This window comes from Phocoena sinus, chromosome 11 (genome assembly GCF_008692025.1).
Source record: "Phocoena sinus isolate mPhoSin1 chromosome 11, mPhoSin1.pri, whole genome shotgun sequence".
NCBI lineage: Eukaryota > Metazoa > Chordata > Mammalia > Artiodactyla > Phocoenidae > Phocoena > Phocoena sinus.
In genome coordinates this window covers 48776650-48796158 of record NC_045773.1, presented here as the reverse complement: position 1 = coordinate 48796158, position 19509 = coordinate 48776650, and the positions used below count along the sequence as shown (strand labels likewise).

The 19509-nt window shown below is 41.9% G+C and overlaps 2 protein-coding genes across 4 annotated transcripts in view; one reads left to right on the top strand and one right to left on the bottom strand.

Moving 5' to 3' along the window:
* MLH1 (mutL homolog 1) overlaps positions 1-10834 on the bottom strand; it is a 51568-nt gene extending 40734 nt beyond the window's left edge. Inside the window, exons 1-5 of the mRNA XM_032648093.1 lie at positions 10619-10834; positions 8714-8804; positions 6165-6263; positions 2021-2094; positions 355-427 (exon numbers count right to left, since the gene is read on the bottom strand). Coding sequence (XP_032503984.1) covers positions 355-427; positions 2021-2094; positions 6165-6263; positions 8714-8804; positions 10619-10734 — 453 coding nt within the window. The 5' untranslated portion in view covers positions 10735-10834. The remainder of the gene's footprint in view (positions 1-354; positions 428-2020; positions 2095-6164; positions 6264-8713; positions 8805-10618) is intronic.
* Positions 10835-11113: 279 nt separating this feature from the next.
* Positions 11114-19195, top strand: EPM2AIP1 (EPM2A interacting protein 1). 3 transcript variants are annotated; one of them, XM_032649844.1, is made up of 3 exons: positions 11114-13823; positions 17328-17356; positions 18012-19195. In XM_032649844.1, the coding sequence occupies exon 1, from the start codon at positions 11219-11221 to the stop codon at positions 13043-13045; it is 1827 nt and encodes a 608-aa protein (XP_032505735.1). In that variant the 5' UTR covers positions 11114-11218; the 3' UTR covers positions 13046-13823; positions 17328-17356; positions 18012-19195. The 3 variants fall into 3 exon arrangements, with proteins under 3 accessions (XP_032505735.1, XP_032505734.1, XP_032505733.1); XM_032649843.1 differs by having other exon boundaries at positions 11114-13520; positions 17328-19195; XM_032649842.1 differs by having other exon boundaries at positions 17328-19195.
* The last annotated feature ends 314 nt before the right edge of the window (positions 19196-19509 follow it).

Sequence of the window (19509 nt, the reverse complement as noted above, 5' to 3'; positions counted from 1 at the left end):
CTTGCCTCTGGACACACAACCACTGACTGGCAAGGCTAAGACTCTGACTCCTCAACTGGAGCCAAGCTTAAGGTTCTTTCAATGCCAGCTACCCTGCCACAGATTTCTGTGGTCTCAACAGAAGAAACTCCCAGCCTTTTAAACAAAAAAAAAAGGAGGCGGTGGGCAGGCTGCCATGCCACAAAAGTCAATAATCATTTCTCTTTCTTAGAGTGTGGTATCTTGGGGCTCCCATTAACTAGTAAATATTCATTTTTTTAATCCTTTGAGAACTCAAAGACAATTTTGTTTTTTACTTCAATATTTATATAAAGCTCTCTTTCAAAACTTTCCCCTCCCATGTACCATTCTTACCGTGATCTGGGTCCCTTGATTGCCTGCACATGGTTTAGGTGGAGCTTTCAGCTTTCCATCTGAGTAATGTGCTCTATCAGAAAATATAAGAGATTACTGAGAGCTAACAAAAAAAAGAACAGACACTTACCCAAAGAGTAAAAAGGTAAATTACACAACAATAGATTAAAATATAGCCACATTATAAATTGTCTTAGCTACCCGTTTCCTCTCTTTTTCCACTTCCATAACCATTCTAATTTGATACCAAAGGAGGGGGGAAAATCCATTTTTTGGTTTGTTTGTTTTTTTTGGCAAATATTGCTTTTTAGTTCCTGAGTTCTGGCTACAAACAATAGTTTTGCCATTGCCTAAGATGACTGTAAAATTTTTTTCAATGATTCTGCAATCATTTATTTGAGGGGCTACCATGTTATCAGGCCTGTAAACGCCCTGTAATAAAGGCAGGTCTTTGGAGGTTCTTGATTTAGTGAGGGGACAGACTTTTCCCTTAAGTGTAGAACAAGGTGCTAAGTGATCCAGAGTAGGAAAACATTCAGCCTGGGGTGGGAGTAGGGGAAGTGTCACAGAAGAGATGACAATTCACCTGGACTCTGAAGCAGTATAATCTCAGGTGGAGAGAACAGGGAAGACCATCCAGGAGGGGGAAAACATAAACAAAAGCAGAGAAGCTTTAGACTATGCAGCAGCTGAGGATGTGTGGAGGGGAGAGGCTGGAAAGATGGACTGGGAGGATGCTAGTTGCTATGACAGTGACTCGATTTCATCCTGCCACAGAAGGATGGGGCATAACACCTCAGAGGCAAAGAAATGGAACCTGTGTCCCAGACTATTTCAGAAGACATTCACTCACAAGTAGCTCCCCAGTTTGTCAGAAGGGATTCTAATCATATCAGCCCAGCCAGGTCCTAGGGCTGTTACAATTTGCATCGAGTAAACCCGCTCTAGCACCAGTGCTGCAGACTCTGAAATGTTCCATCTTCCATTACTGCACACACTCAACTATTAAAGAGGGCTGAGAAACAGGCAGAACTGCCCTTTATTGAAGCTATTTTCTATATAAACTAACAATCTGTATGATAAAAAAAAAATTCTGTTTTTTGGCGTGAATTAGACACTCAATACCCATCTTTCACTAGGGAATGGCCAGTGCTTATGAAAACAAAGGTGTGATTTTGATTCCCTGAATCCCCTTTCTGTTCTGTTCCAAGGTCATTCAACAGCCTCTGAAAACTGTGCCAACATAAAAGACAGCCAGTGGCCACCTGTGGGAAGGTGCGGCGGGGGGCTCAGAGCGGCTAAGGAAACAGGATCCTTCAGCACCCCAGCCATGGCCCCATAATCAAGCCAAAGGGACATCCTGCCAAAGGGCAAAGGGGCAGAATGACATCACAGCTCCCATGGACTCAGAATTCCTCTGTGTAACAGACAACTTGCTAGGCACTTGTCATCTGTTACATCATAGCTTTCACGAGTCCATAAAGTAAGATTATTACCTATGATGATCCCTGTGGATTATCAACTAATCCAAAGGCAGGAAAGAAAAGTTACCCAAGATCTAGGCCAAAAAAGATAACACTGGTGTTCAGATAAGATTACTTTGAGATGCAGGCAAAAAGCACATTTCAGGATGAATTTATACACATAGCAGAGGACAGTACTATACCTGTATGCACACTTCCCGTCAGCTGTTTTGGTTGTAATGCTGACGTGAGCCACATGGCTTATGCTGGCCAAAGCCTAAGGAAAAAAAGGAAATGGAATGAAAGAAAAACCCACTGCTGGGTCACCCCATCTCATCATTAATGGAGAAGTTATCTCAATTGCCTCTTCTGTTTTGTATTAACAAATGGCAACAATGAGCACTCTGCTCACTCGCTTTGATGACGCTTTTTTTTTTTTTTAAAAAAAGAAAGCTATTGAGTTGAATCTGTAGCATAATTACTAGAACAAGGGAAAAATATATATATAAAAGTCCAAAAGGAAACACACCCAATTTTTTTTTTTTTTGGCCACACCGCACAGCTAGTAGGATCTTAGTTCCCCAACCAGGGATTGAACCTGGGCCCTCGGCAGTGAGAGCACTGAGTCCTCACCACTGGACTACCAGGGAATTTCCCACCCCCAAGCATTAACGTTAACCTTAATAGCAACTGTGTTCAGGTGTAGAGTTATAGGTGTATTTAATAGTCTCAATGATTTGTCTTCTAACAAGTTTAAAGCCTGCCTTCAGAAATGGATAATGGAAACACTGCAAATAGATAGTGCTGTATACTATTATTCAAAACTGTTTTCTATAAGCAATTTTATGTTTAGAAATATAAATTTAGGGACTTCCCTGGTGGCGTGGTGGTTAAGAATCCGCCTGCCAGTGCAGGGGACATGGTTTCGAGCCCTGGTCCAGCAGGATTCCACATGCCGCCAAGCAACTAAACCCGTGTGCCACAACTACTGAGCCCTCCTACCACAACTACTGAAGCCCACACGCCTGGACCCCGTGCTCTGCAACAAGAGAAGCCCCCGCAACGGGAAGCCCAAGCACCGCAACAAAGAGCAGCCTCCGCTTGCTGCAACTAGAGAAAGCCTGCGCGCAGCAACGAGGACCCAACATAACCAAAAATAAATAAAGTTAAAAAAAAAAAAGAAATATAAATTTAAAATTATGCAGGGACTTCCCTGGTGGTCCAGTGGTTAAGACTCCGTGCTCCCAATGCAAGGGGCCCGGGTTCGACCCCTGGTCAGGGAACTAGATTCCACATGCTGCAACTGAGATCTCACACCGGGCAACAAAGATCCCACATGCTGCAACTAATACCCAGCCCAGCCAAATAAATAAATAAATATTTTTAAATTATGCAATTAAGACTAAACAAATTAAAAGAAAAAAAGACCTTTTTTTTCCCCTTAAAATCAGGATTGGTTTGCTAGCCCTTTGGAATCTGTAACTCCTTTCCCAAGGACACCATAGCATAAAAAAATGCAACCCAGGCACTGTGATGGGGTCTGTGTGACAGCATCTCAGGAGACAGTGAATACAGCTGTGGCAGACTCAGTTCATTAACAAGGACCATGGCTCAGGCTCAGAGATTACCAGGTCCTAGCTGGATTTCCCTGGTGTATGTAATTGAGCTAATTTTCATCATTAAAAATGTACATGATTTTGCAACCTGTGGTAAGGAAGGACATTAAATACATCCAAAACTACAATGCTACCCAACACCAGGAAAAGAAAGGGCCACTGGCAGATGGTCCTGCTGCTTCAGGGGCCTTTGTACCGGCACTGGAGCAAGAGGACAGGAACACAGACTCTGGGGTCAAACTGCCAGGGCTCAATACCCCATTCTGCCACTTCCTAGCTGTGTGCCCTGGTCATGTTTCTTAAAGTCTGTCAGTTTCCTCATATGTATGTAAAACATGGTAATAATAATAATAGAACCTACTCTACAGAGTTGTTAAGAGTGAAAGGGTTAATACACACAAAGGGCTGAGAACCATGGATGGAACACAGCAATCTCTCAATAAATCTTCCCTATTTAATTACAACCCCAAAGATACCCTACAGCTGGGCTAAGGCTCCAGGAGGGAGCGCTTAGGAACTGACTCAGGAAGTTGCAAAGCCAGAATGAAACTGCTTTGCTAGGGTTGACCTGAGGCCTACTTAAAGTCAGGGGGCCCTCAGGGTACACAGTCTGATGTTGCCCCTACCTGGAACAACCTGGGGCTCACTGTGAGCCAGAGGGTGCTTGAGACTACCCGGATTTAATCTAAATTGCAGTGACTGGGTCACAGCTGCCTTTTAATTTAAAAAAGTCAAATAGGGAATTCCCTGGTGGTCCAGTGGTTAGGACTCAAACGCTTTCACTGCTGGGGCCCAGGTTTGATCCTAGTTGGGGAACTAAGATCCCGCAAGACGCTCAGAGAGGCCAAAAAATAAAAGAGAATAAAATAAACAGATAAGTCAAATAAAAGTAAACTACATTCACATGATAAAAAATCCAAAAACTACAGAAAGGCCTAAAACGAAAAGTAATTGACCCCATTCCCCTCCCCGACCCTGGCTCTCATTTCCCCCAAATAACTACTCCAAACAGTTTCTCTGGTACCTCAGAACCTGTGGAAAGGAATACAGCCCTGCCAACACCCGGATTTTAGCACAGTGAGACCCAGTGACACCTATTTCCCCTAACCTCCAGAACTGTAAGATTACAAATTTGTGTTGCTTTAAACCACGAAGGTTGTGGTCATTTTGGGGGGCAGCAATAAGAAACTAATACAAACTACTTGAAAAGGATACATATTTTTACTCATGAATGTTATTTCTATAAATTTATCCTAAGGAAATAACTGAACAAAACACATTGTATGTACATGAATATTCACCAGAGCATTAAACACGAAAAAAATGGCAAAGAGCATAAATGTTCAACAAGAAATTATATAAATAGACTGCAGTATGTACAAGTAACAGAACAGGGACTTCCCTCGTGGCGCAGTGGTTAAGAATCCACCTGCCAATGCAGGGGACACGGGTTCGATCCCTGGTCCGAGAAGATCCCACATGCCGTGGAGCAACTAAGCCCGTGCACCACAACTACTGAGTCTGTGCTCTAGAGCCTGTGAGCCACAACTACTGAGCCCACGTGCCACAACTACTGAAGCCCATGCGTCTACAGCCCATGCTCCACAACAAGAGAAGCCACTGCAATGAGAAGCCTGGGCACTGCAACAAAGAGCAGCCCCTGCTCACCGCAACAGACCCAATGCAGCCAAAAATAAATAAGTTTATAAAAAAAAAAGAACAGTATGTAGCCATTACAATTTATGTTGCCCTACATATATTGAATAATATATTGAATAATATCTTTATATCCAGAGTATTGTCATAAAAATATAAGATACTATTTTTATCCATTTTCTATTTAATATATCCCTATGATACATCATATAATTTCATTCACAGCTATTTCAGAATATAACTTAAAAGGACTCAAAAAAAAAAAAACTGATGAAACTATTTTTATACCAAGAAAATTAACAGTAATTTCTCCTTAATACCATCAAATAACCAATCTGTGTTGAAATATCTGTCTCAAAAAAGATTTTAGTTTGTGCAAATCAGGATCCAAGTAAGATCAATACATTGGAGCTGGTTCACATGCCTCTTAAATCCTTTCTAATCTATGCTTCTTCCTCCTTTCTTTACCTTTTTTCCCCCATACAGTTCACTTTACAGGAAACAAGTCTTTTATCATGTGATTTCCAGTCTCAGTACCATTTACCATGATCCCTTGCTCCTTGTATTTTTCTGTACATGGGTACTTGGATCTAAGTATTGGTAAGATTCACATTTGATTTTGGACAAGAAACCTTGGTAGATGGTGCTATCTTCTTCCATCAAGAGACCTGGGGGGTCTCTGTAGATACAGTTTATGGTGTATTAAGTATTTATGGATAGGGAGGGTGGGAGGGAGGGAGATGCAAGATGGACAAGATATGGGGATAAATGTATATGTATAGCTGATTCACTTTGTTATAAAGCAGAAACTAACACACCATTGTAAGGCAATTATACTCCAATAAAGATGTTTAAAAAATTAATTAATTAAATAAAATAAAATAATTATTTTTAAAAAGTATTTATGAACAATTCTCAGTTTTGGAAAACTGAATCTAAGTTTGTTTAGATTTGCATGTATTTAACAAGTAAAAAGTATCATGTCTTATTGACCTGCTGAGAAACATATGCTGACAAATGGCAGAAATATCATCACAGGAGGATGTTTTACACATTTCTTCAATCCTCAGCTTACCTCGCCCCGAAAGCCATAGGTAGAAATATGAGCTAAATCCTCAAAGGACTGCAGTTTACTTGTGGTGAACCTCTCACACACAATCTCCAGATCTTCTTTCTAGAAGGTGCAAAAAAATCAGTGAATAATTATGTTACTCATTTTTCCAAATCTTTTTTAATTTCCCTTTTCCTGATTGAATCCAGGAAGACATTCCTCTTGGGAGAAGAGTTCTAACTCAGCAGGAGCCTCCTCTCTGGACATCCAGAACTCCACTCGGTCCTGCTGCTCCTTCTTCCTCTCTCGCCTCATTTGCTGCTTCTGTCTCATCTCCCCTGAGAGTGGATAATTCACAGTTCCATCCCTGGACCTCTGCTCTGTCTACACTCAATGTCTTGATGATCTCACCCAGGCTCACAGACTTTACAAAAATCATTACTGTATTAGAAAACTTCTTTATTAAAAATCTAGGGCTTCCCTGGTGGCGCTAGTGGTTGAGAGCCTGCCTGCCGGTGCAGGGAACACGGGTTCGAGCCCTGGTCTGGGAAGGTCCCACATGCCGCGGAGCGGCTGGGCCCGTGAGCCACAGCTGCTGAGCCTGCGCGTCTGGGGCCTGTGCTCTGCAACAAGAGAGGCAGAGACAGTGAAAGGCCCGCGCACCGCGCACCGCGATGAAGAGTGGACCCCGCTCGCCGCAGCTGGAGAAAGCCCTCGCACAGAAACAACGACCCAACACTGCCAAAAATAAATAAATTAATTTAAAAAAAAAAAAATCTATAGGTACATTTAATTGTAGTAAAATATACATGACAAGATTTACCGTTTTAACCCTCTTTAAGTGTACAGTTCTGTGGCATGAAGTACATTCACATTGTTGTGCAACCATCACCAACATCCATGTCCAGAACTCTTTCATCTCCACAAACAAACTGTACCCATTAAACAAAAGCTCTCAGGACTTCCCTGGTGGTCCAGTGGTTAGGGCTTCATGCTTCCATTGCAGGGGGCAAGTGTTCAATCCCTGGTCGAGGAACTAAGATGATCCCGCAGGCCATGTGGCGCAGACCCCCAACCCCCTGGAAACCACCATTCTACTTTCTGATTCTATGCATTTAGCTACCCTAGGTACCTCATACAAGTGGAATCATATAGTACTTGTCCTTTTGTGACTGGCTAATTTCACTTAGCATACTGTCTTCAAGGTTCATCCACGTAGTAGCACTTGTCAAACTCTCACTCCTCTGTAAGGCTGAATAACATTCCATTGTATGTATCTATCATATTTTGTTTATCCATTCATCTGTTGATACTTGGGTTGCCTCCACCTTTTGGTTATCATGCATATGTTGCTGTGAACATGAGTGTGCAAATCTCTTCAAGGCCCTGCTTTCAACTCTTTGGGGTATATACCCAGAAGTGGAATTGCTGGATCATACGGCAATTGTTTAATTGTTTTGAGGAACCACCACACCATTTTCCACAATGGCTGTACTATTTTATATTCCCACCAGCAACATACAAGAGTTCCAATTTCTCAACATCCTTGTCAATATTTTTAATTTTTATTGTAGTTGAAATATTTGGTTTTTATTAGTTACTTAATTAATTATAACAGCCACCCTAGTGAATGTCAAGTGGTATCTCACTGCAATTTTTATTTGTAGTTCCCTAGTTACCAGTCATGTTGAGCTTCTCTTTATGTGAGTCTCATGGCTTTTAATACCATCAAAATGGAATACACCAAATTTTTATCTCCAGACTCACACATGTATCCAACTAACAGGCATCTTAAGTTCAACATACCCCCAAATGAATTTCTGATCTTCCCCCAAACCTGCTTGTTCCATAGCCTTCTCATCAGTAAACGGCAACTCTTTTTTTTCTATTTGCACAGGCCAAAACCTTGAAGTCATTCTTGACACCTCTTTTTCTTACTCCCTGTACAAGCAAATTCTGAGAGCTTTGGTCTCCATCATCAACCCAGAATCTCACTGCTTCTTACATCTCTGTCACAACCAAACCGGTCCTGTCCGGTCCTTCTATCTTGTCCTGCTACAGTCTATTTTCTGCATTGCAGACAAAAGAGTTCTTATAAAACTTGCCAAAGCATGTCACCTCTTTGCTCAAAACCCTCTAAAGAGTATCCCACCTCATCCAGAGTAAAAGCCAAATATTTTACAACATCCTACAAGGTCCTACATGCTCAGCCTGGTTATCCTTCAGACCTCATTTCCTTTTAGGCTTCCACTCCCTCCACCACCCATTCTAGACATACCAACCCCCTTGCTAGTCCTTAAGCGTGTCATGCAAGCTTCCATTTCCTGGTTTTTGTGTGTATTGTTCTCTTTGCTCAGGACACTCAACCTTTAAAGTTTCATGACTCGTTCCTTGACCTCCTTATTCTCCTGAACAGTACCCAGCATGGAGTAGGTACTCAATAAATATTTATTTTTCAAACAATCCCATCCATAAAAGCCTAAAGTTTCCAGAACAGGGAGAAGTCCCCCCACTTCCTGCAGATGTAGCACACGAAGCACACAAACATCCTGCCGCTCTGAGGTTTTCCTTACCCTGATCCCGGTGCCATTGTCTTGGATCTGAATCAACTTCAGGCCTCCCTCTTTAATAACCACTTGAATACTTGTGGATTTTGCATCTAAACTGGCAAATCAAACAAAAAAATAATAATTTATTAGTCTGCAACTACTCTAATGTACATATTTTCATACGAGTCAGGGGATAAGAACAAATTCCAGACAAATATAAGACTCAGTGTGTTTTCCTTTGTCTCACAGGCTCTGTGACTACATTGTTATCAGTTTACATGCTGTCTGAGAGAGAGGGAAGGAAGAGAGGGACGGAGTGGGGAACCATCATTTCCAATAGGACATTCAGCAATTTTTCTGTTCCTCTAGGAAAAAAAGAAAGGGAAGTTGGAAATGGGACCTTTTAGGACATGCCTCTTTCTTACCTACTTTTCAACTAATTCTACCATCTGTTACTTAAACTTTATTCAGCCTCACGTTCCTAAATGATCCTTTAAAAATGTCATTAAAAAAATTCTAAATGTTTTTCTCTACTATTTTCTTTATGCAAATATATTTATGTTGGGAGAAAGAAAAAATGGCAGTGCAGAAAGCTCTTTAAGAAGTCAATACATCTTTTTATTCCTTCAAAGAGTAACCTACAAGCATAGAGCACCTACAGAGCTAGAGAAAATAAATCCAGACTGAGGCTGCATGAGAAAGAAAAGTTTCCTCCTCCTCACACAGAAAATTCTTTATTCAGAAATAAGATATTAAGTTACTTAAATATTAAAGATCTTTCTCAGGAGCCCCTAAATTGAAGTTGTACTTAGCCGTCTTGACTTACGTATTAAAAAGAGCATAACTGGACTCCATACAAAATCTCTGCTTAGAGAATTCTAATCCACTGATCTAATATGTGTAGTGTTGCTGTAGTCTTCTGGCACAGTACAGTAACAGGCCTAAATCGTTCTGTCAGTTAATTCTAACACTGCAGAAACAAAAGCCAGCCTTTGTGAATTTAAAGTCAAAAGGAGAAACCATCCCCAGTCTCCCTGCTCCTTCTTTTGTCTACCTTCTAATTCTCTTCCTTTCTCTCACTGGTCCTTTCAGACCCACTGTTCTTTCAGTCCCATTACCCACGATGGTTGTTTGTGTTTTCACAACAATCCCTTTACAAACCTACCAATCTTCGCTGGGACATTTTTTTCCTTTTAACGTATAGATTTTTATTAACATCAATGCATTTGAACACAAAGGATCTGACATAACGTTTAGGTACACTATGAGCCTCTGTCCTTTTTAAAGTTTACAGTTTACACCCAACTTTCTTTCCACGTTTTTAATCTCCTCCTTCCAGAAGGTTTGTGTGACAGTTCTAAACTTCAGAATCCATAAAATCAGATATCTTCAAAGTGACCCCGCAAAAAGTAAAGGGCAGGAAAATCTTAAGTGGGGTCAATCACTTGGCAATAGGGAAATCACAAGTTAAACCCCAAGTCCACCGAACTCTCCTAAAATCTCAGCAATTTATTTAGAATAAAACTCAAAATGAATCGTACTTCTGAATGTAGATGGATGACTTCCGGAATAAGCAAGAAACTGATAACACATAGTAACCTCTGAAGGATGAAGGAAGTTTTTTTCTTTTAAATTATAAAATTTTTATACATTTAAAAATTTGCACCTTCCGCATATATAATTTTTAAAGGACTTCTCTTAATGACAACATGAAAATATTGTGTAACCCTCTCCTTGCCCCGCAACAACCCTAAAGTCTCGCGAGGACGCTCGAGGACCCGTGAGGGGCGAAGGCAAGACCCCCGGCCTCCGCCGCCGCGGCCCTGCGCCGCACACGCCTTGGCTCCGGGCAGGGAGGCGTGTCCGCCCTATCCTGAGCATCGGCCCGTTAAGTCGTAGCCTCTAAGGAAGCCTTGACTCCCTTCGTACCAGTTTTCTATCATCTCCTTGATAGCATTAGCCGGGCGCTGGATAACTTCCCCTGCCGCGATGCGGTTCACCACTGTCTCGTCCAGCCGCCGGATAACCCCCGCTACCAGCGACATTTTGGCGCCAGAGGAGCCCGAGTCACGGAGAGAAGCTAACTGCAAGTGCCTTCAGCCAATCCCCTTAGAGCTTCGTGCCCACATCTTTCCATCCACTCTGCTGACGCCGTCCTGCCCCACCCTCTAGCGGCAGCGCCGCTTCCGGGACAGTGAGCTATTGATTGGGCAGCGTGAATGCCAGTCAAGGTCGTGAGTTCCGGTTCTCTTAGTCCCGCCCTAAAGCGGCTTCAGTCCACTTTGCAGCTAGAAGGATGTGCGCCTGCGCACTAAAAACCGCTGTCCACTCTTCCTATTGGCTCATGTCTGCGGCTGAGGAATACGAAATCTCCAGCCAATAGGAACAGAGGTGTCGGAGCCGCAGGTTGGTGTCCCCAGCTGGGGTGATCTGGCGCAGAGTGGAGGAGGCGCTTGCGGCTCGCTCCTGCTCCTCCCCTCTCCTTGCGGCCTCCCGGAGGTCTGCCCAGCTCCTGTGGCCTCCCGTGAAATGTGGATGACGCCCAAGAGGAGCAAAATGGAAATCGACGAGTCTCGGGGGTTCCGGGCCGAGTGGACACAGCGGTACCTAGTGGTGGAGGCTCCGGAGGGCGAGGGAGCCCTGTGCCTGGTGTGTCGCCGCCTGGTCGTAGCCACCGGCGAGCCCGACGTCAGGCACCACTACGAGGCCGAGCACGACTATTACGAGCGGTATGTGGCGGAGGGCGAGCGCGCGGCTCTGGTGGAGCGTCTGCGTCAGGGCGACTTGCCCGAGGCCGCCCCGCTCACTCCGGAGGAGAGAGCTGCTCGTGCAGGTCTCGGGCTCGCCCGCCTCTTGGCCTTGAAGGGTTGCGGCTGGGGCGAGGGGGACTTTGTGCACCGGTGCATGGAGGTGATGCTGAGAGATGTGCTGCCCGATCACGTAAGCGTTCTGGATGGCATTGATTTATCTCCGGAGATCACGCGGCAGAGGGTCCTGGACATTAACCAAAATCTACGCAGTCAGCTTTTTAACCGAGCCAAGGACTTTAAAGCCTATTCCCTTGCTTTGGATGACCAGGCTTTTGTGGCCTATGAGAACTACCTCCTGGTCTTTGTCCGCGGCGTAGGCCACGATTTGGAGGTGCAAGAAGAGCTTCTGACCATAATCAACCTGACTCATCACTTCAGTGTTGGTGCCCTCATGGCGGCAATCCTTGAGGCCCTACAGACGGCAGGGCTTAGCCTGCAGCGGATGGTTGGACTGACCACGACCCACACTCTGAGGATGATTGGTGAGAACTCAGGACTGGTGTCATACATGAGAGAAAAGGCTGTAAGCCCCAACTGTTGGAATGTGATCCATTATTCAGGATTTCTTCACTTGGAACTGTTGAGCTCCTACGATGTAGATGTTAATCAAATCGTAAATGCCATATCTGAATGGATAGTTTTGATTAAGACCAGAGGCGTTAGGCGGCCGGAATTTCAGGCTTTACTAACTGAATCTGAATCAGAGCACGGTGAAAGGGTTAATGGACGCTGTCTGAACAATTGGCTTAGAAAAGGGAAGACTTTAAAACTAATATTTTCCTTAAGAAAAGAGATAAAAACATTCTTGGTTTCGATAGGGGCGACAACGGTCCATTTCACAGACAACGAATGGCTTTGTGACTTTGGCTTCTTGGTGGATATTATGGACCACCTTCGAGAACTCAGCGAACTATTGAGAGTGAGTAAAGTCTTTGCTGCTGCTGCCTTTGACCATATTTGTGCCTTTGAAGTGAAGCTGAATTTACTTCAGAGACATATTGAGGAAAAAAATCTAACACACTTTGCCGCCTTGAGCCAAGTTGTTGATGAGCTTAAAGGGCATCTTCAAGAAGACGAAAAAATACTCGATCCTGATAGGTATCGAGTGGTGATCTGTCGCCTACAAAAAGAGTTTGAGAGACATTTCAAGGACCTCAAGTTCATTAAAAAGGACTTAGAACTTTTTGCAAATCCATTTAGCTTTAAACCTGAATATGCACCTATTTCAGTAAGGGTGGAGCTAACAAAACTTCAGGCAAATACTAACCTTTGGAACGAATACAGAACCAAAGACTTAGGGCAGTTCTATGCCGGATTGTCTGCTGAATCTTACCCGATTATCAAAGGGGTTGCCTGTAAGGTGGCATCCTTGTTTGATAGTAGCAAAATCTGTGAAAAGGCTTTTTCATATTTGACTCGAAACCAGCACACTTTGAGCCAGCCATTGACAGACGAACACCTCCATGCCCTGTTTCGGATTGCCACCACTGAAATAGAGCCACATTGGGATGATCTTGTGAGACGAAGAAATGAATCAAATCCATAAACTTTTGAAGTACAACATTGAAACACTCAACAAGAATCCAATTCTAAAAGCAAACATCTGTTTGATTTTCAAGTTTACTAATTTGGATTGTGGGAAAGCACCACATTATTCATCCAAATTGATCACAATTCAGATTCTTCAGACATATTTTTTTTTCCATCTCAAGAGGCAGCATGGGACTGAAACATGCAGACACCTTTTTTTAAAACTTAATTTGATGGCAAAGTCATTATCTTTTGCTTTTATGATACAACTGTTTTTAAAGACATTTAGTACTAATAATGTGAGTTGAATTAGAAGTCTGTTTTTAAGGTGTTTCGAAGAAACTTTAGCTCTTATTTTAACAAAGTGTTAAAATTCTGATGCATATAGTCTGAAATTATCAACTGCTTAAATATATGTTTGACCCAATTTGCAGAAACTCACATAGCAAGTGCAGAAGTTTCTGAAAAGGAGGAACGTACATACAGTGGAGGTATTTTGTCAAACTGTCAGAATGTTTGAGACTATTTTTTTTAGACATATTTCTGAGTCTGAAGTAAATATTGACATATTTCCTCCCTCTCACCTCCCTCCCACCCGCCCTAGCGATAATGATATTACTAATACAGAAAACAAGCACGTAAAATTTTAGTCAGAGGAGCAAGAATTTTTTTTTAATTGCTAGTTTAGGAGGCTTCCTGCAGTCTGGAGATCAGACTGACCAATTTTTGGAGGTTTCCCCTGAATTTTTCACAATTGGGTGCTGTTTTATGAGCTTGCCTACTAAAGGACTACGGTAAGTATAGACTCTTAGGGGTTGCCCGCTAGTAATTCTTTTTTCTACTCTAGACAGTTTGGCCCTGTCAAAAAAGGATGAGGAAAAAAAGATGTTTGCATCCCAGGATCAGGAGGTGTGAGATACTTTAGCTAATTTGTCCTATCTGCATGAGTGTTGCAGCTTTATAAAGAAATCCTGCTTAGAGGAAACCCTTTATTTTAAAGTGATATAATATCAAATGTTGTTTGTTGCTGGAAATGGATTTATTATAAATTTGACACTATCCCACACATTGTGTATTTAAGACAGTGCACAAGTGGAAATATTTAACTCTCAAGAAGCAGCTTTATTTACAGATTGTAGCACTTCCGTATTTCTAAGTGAGACATCTGCTTTGTGCTAAAACAGTAATTTTCAAACATGTTAACCATGAAAAGGAAATCTTACAGTAAAGCCAAATATGTGAAATGATTTAAGAAGAGGACCCAACTTAGAGATCCTCTCAAGTACAATTTGAAAACTTGTGTTCAAGTCCTGTCTTAACAATTGTAATGCATTTTTCTGTGGCCACTAATTCAGCAAATTCAAGGCACCAGAATACAAACAAGAATTTAGAAGGAACTGAAGCCTGAGCTATCAAAATAGATGCCATAAAGAGCCCAAGAACCAAAATTCTGCCAGTGGTTCTCAACCAGAGACAGTATGCCCTCTTTCCAGAGGATGTTGGGAGACATAAAGGGGACTGTTTTAATTGTCACACTTATTGAGGGAAGTTCTGCTGGCATGTCAGCATGAACGACACCCCGTCCCCCACAGTGCATAGGACAGCACAGCACAATAAAGACTTATTCCTCCCAAAGTGCCAGTAGACCCCCTGTGTAGATTCTCTTCTATTTCGAGGGACAGGGCAAATTACCGGTAGAAGCAGAATTAGAAGGGCAAGTTGGGAAGACTGATAATACTTGATAAGGGACACTAATTCCAACATTCCAAGTTTGGCTGGTAAGATGCAATCAAGGCCTTGCTAGGTTCTGGTAGCTCACAATAGCATTTATAAACCAGTAATTGGTATTGAACCAGATTAAAGGGCTCTGTTCTATTATACATATTGGTTTAGGGCAGAAAAGAACGTGTAATGTATTACTAAGATACTTAGCAAGAAGGGTCAAGTTAAGATTTGGGTTAACAGGAAGTAAACTTAAATATCTGGAAAAACAACATAGTGAAAAACCAAACAACAACAAAAATCTACCGGTAATTTCCCAGTAGTTTGGAGTATTCTCTTTCATGCAGGTGCTTTATTGAAAGGGTAATTGGAAGACCTGAAAGCTGCTTCTGCTTTCTAACCCCAGTTCCTTAAATATTGAACTCTTGTACATTTTGTGAAGTTCCACTATATGTATTTTGCTTAAGGTAATAATAAGATTAGTTATATAGTCAGTGAATGTGGGGGAGGCATAAGCTAAGAATTTTAAATTCACCCTGAACAATAGAGAATTGCCATAAACTAGTCTTTGTAAAAAAGAAAAAAAAAGTGTGTATTTTACTGTTTTCTGTACTAAGTAATTCTGTAACTGCATGGCAGTCTTTAAAACTTTCTTTTTATAAAATAGTTGTTAACTAGTCCTGTTGTATCAGTGAATATAGTTAAAATAAGTACTATTTTTTAAAAACTCTGTGTCCCCATATCTCCCATTCCTACTGGTTTTCTTAAAAGATTTGTCTGTGTTTCCACTGTCCCGTATTGCTGCTGAGACTGCTCTACCAAGCTTACTAAGTCCTTGTCAATATTCCTACCCTCTTTACACCACTGGCCACCCTTCATTAAATACTTGTTTAGTTTGGCTTCAGGGAGATACCATCTCCAAGTATGCTTTCTCAGTCTTCTTTGCAGGCACCTCTTTCCCTTAAACATCTGTGTCCTTGGGATTTTTTTTTTTTTTTTTTTTTTTTTTTTTTTTATGAGTTACGCGGGCCTCTCACTGTTGTGGCCTCTCCCGTTGCGGAGGACAGGCTCCGGACGCGCAGGCTCAGCGGCCATGGCTCACGGGCCCAGCCGCTCCGCGGCACGTGGGATCCTCCCAGACCGGGGCACGAACCCGTGTCCCCTGCATCGGCAGGCGGACTCTCAACCACTGCGCCACCAGGGAAGCCCGGGATTTTTAAATTTGGTTTTAAGCTGTCTTATTCTACATCATCTCCGTAGCTGATCTCTTTTTTCTTTCATGGCTTCACTTACCAACTTTATGCAAATGACTCCCAAATTCATATCTCCTTTCTAGACCTTTCCTGATTCCTATATCTAATTGCTAACTTAAGTCCACTTTGCTGTCTCATAGGCACCACAACATGTCCTTGACCTTGCCCCCCAAACCTGCTCCTCCTTTCCTGGTCCCTCTCTCAGTAAATGGCACCACCACTGCCAACCATTCAGTTGCCTTGACCCAAGCCCCAAACCCAGTTAGCCATGACTTTTCCCTCTTCATCCATCACATCCACTCACACCTTTCTGTTAAGCCTGTTGCCTAAACTTTCCTTGATTCTACAATGCTACTATCCTGATCAAGGCCATCAACCTACCTATATTATAGCACTGGCCTTCTCAGGCTCCAGTTCTCTGGTTGTGATCCCTTTCACAGTGCAGCCAGATTTTTCCAAAAGACGTATCTGGTCATATCACTCCTCTGCTTTCACCACTGCTCTTAGGATACGGCTGTTCAAGTTTCAGTTTATATGCCACTTCCTCTAGGAAGCCTTCATCAATACCCTCTAGACTAGGTGCCCCTACTGTGCACTCCCTAAATACCCTGTTCTTCCCCAGCCATATACTTAGCACACTTTGTTGTTCCTTCTTATTGATCAGTGCTAGACTGTAAGCTTCACAAGGGCTGGGACCATATATATGCCTGCACACTGCTATATCTAGTGCTTAGCATAATGCCTGACATTTCAATAAATGTTTGGATGAATAAATACTTGTATAGTGCTTTACGATCTTTACAGCCCTTTCATAGTCTCCTTTGACCTTCACAGTGGTCCTGCTGTACCTGCTTGCTGGGTATTGTTATCCACATATTACAAATCAAGAAATGAAACTAAGTTCTTTGTGACTAGGGAATTGTATTCCTAGAATTTAGTTCAGTGCTTGGCATGTGGCTCAAATATTTACTATGTGAATGTTGTTGAGGAAGCAAACTTAGATTGCAGTTTGCCCTAGTAAACGTAAGTAGTAAAGCTGGGTATACTCACATAAATCCACCATGTAATATTGTCTTTACCTCCTTGATGTAGAAGTCTTAATTTTTTTTTTTTTTAATTTCTAAAGGGAGACTTGCAAAGGAACCTGGATGAGAAAGATTGGACAACTATTTAGTGGACTAAAACAATACCTCAGTAATTAAAAAGTTGCATTCAGTATTGGAAAAAGATAGTGCTGCTTAAGAGTTAATATCCATTTTCCTTCTGTAAGCATCAACCCTAGGAGAAAATGGCATCTTATTTACTTGCTCTTTTCCTTTACAGATAATTTCTGGCTCTTCTGGGATTTTAAAGTAAGTAAATTTAACAAAATGTTAGAAGAATGACTCAGTCAGCCCTTCTGGTCACTAGATATTCAGTTCACTTGCTTTCCTACCTGCAGAATGTCCTCATCACCTCCCCAAGGAAGGTAACCCGAAAGTGACATCTGGTCAATATGTACTTCTTAGATTTGCTAACGTTTCTTTGCTTTCTTGTTTGCATGCCTCTCTGAACTTACTTTCTGGGTAACTTGGGCTTTCAGGCTTTGTGGGAGAGCCATACCCTTAGTCTCTTTTTCCCTGAGCCATTTTTTTCCAGTTTAAGGGATTAACCAGTGTTACACTCTTAGTTGGACTTTTCATCTGAGGCCCATTAACTAATTCAGAGGTTTTAACAGTAGGTGTGATAGTCATCCAGTGATTTGATCCTTGCTGCAAAAGTGGGTTTTAGTCAACCTTTGGCGTATAGGATTTCTCGCTTTTATCTCTTTGTAATTGAGAAGTAGCTTCTTCCTACCCAGTAAGTACTTGAGTTTGTGAACTCTCTTTATTCCCTTGCTTTTTTGCTTACAAACTGATTAATTCTTTTCTGAGTTCATCTCTTTCCTGTCTATTTTGTCAAATGGGGCCAACAGCAACCATAACATATTTTGTTTTCTTGTCTTTTTTTTTTTTTTCCTTGAATAAGGTATAGATTCTCTGCCTTCCAGGTTCTCTCCGGACAGTTTCATCACTCCATTAACATGCATCGCCCCTGCATAAGTTATTTCTTCCATCTTCCACTAGCAATTTCCTGAATGCCTGCCAACTAAGCCAATGTTCAGTATGCTAGGTTTTTCGAAAACAGAACCAGTTTCTGTATCAGAATGGGCTAGGTTGCTGTGTGGTAACAACCCCAAAATCCCAGCTTTTCTCTTGTAGTTTGGCTAGGGGCTTTGCTCTAAGTCAGGAATTGAAGAACTATGGCCATGGGCAAAATCTGTCCTGCTGCCTGTTACTGTAAATAAAGTTTTATTGGAAAATAGCCTTGCCCGTTTGCTTATGTATTGTTTGGCTGCTTTTGCTCTACAGTGGCAGAGTCACGTAGTTGTGGAAGAAAGTGTCTGGCCCACAAAGTCTAAAATATTTAGTGCGTGACCCTTTACAGAAAATGTTCACTGATCCCTGCTCTAAGTGGTCCTCATTCTAGGACTCAGGCTGACCAAGCAGATATCATGTGTGGTGTGGCTGCTCATTTTGGGAAATGAAAAAGTCTGACAAATCACTTATAGGCCAGCCCTTAAAGCACTTTCACTGGCCAAAGGAAATCACATGGCCACACCAGAGTTCAAGGAGGAGTGTAATCCTTCCTCGTGCCTTGGAAGAGAACCCGAGATACTTGGAAGACAAAACTACCGACTACACATATAGTTATATCTCCCTATTTATAAAATTTCTTTGAAAATATTTTTTCTTTTTAATTGAGGTGAAATTACATTCAGTAAAATGCAAATATTTAATGTACACCTCAGTGGATTTTTATATACACCCTTGAACCCATCACACAAATCAAGATATTGAACATTTCTCGTACCCCGGTCAGTGCCCTGTGCCCCCCACACACACACAAATAACCGCTATTCTGACCTTTATCACCATGGATTACTTTTGTCTGTTTTAAAGCTTCATGTAAATGTAATAATTATATGTACTCTTTTGTTCAACATTGTGTCTGTGAGTCATCCATGTTGCGTGTAGCAGCAGTTCGTTTTTTACTTCTGTGTAGTATACCATTGTATGACTTATACCACAACTTATGAATCCATTCTACTGTTGATGGAAATTTTAGTTGTTTCCAGTTTGTGGTTATTATGAATAAAGTTGCTATGAACATTTCTGTGTCTGTCTTTCAGTGAATGTGAGCACCCACTTTTCTTGGTATTCTCCTTGGTATATACCCTGCTTCTATACTTCCCTCATAATTATTCGCACAGCAACTAAACTGATGCTTAATTTTAAAATATAAATCAGCATGCCAATCCTCTGTTCAGAATCCTCCAGCGGCTTACTATCACAATTAGAATAAGATCCAAGGTCTATCATGGTCTGCAAGATCTGTACCCACACACACCCTTTTTCTTCCTACCCCATCTTATATCCTTTATCCCTTCCCTTCCCCCAACTTGCTCTGCTGTGTACTAGACACT

What these genes read in the sequence shown, in the direction of transcription:
- EPM2AIP1 (XM_032649843.1), top strand. Translation starts at nt 11,219, where the DNA reads ATGTGGATGACGCCCAAGAGGAGCAAAATGGAAATCGACGAGTCTCGG.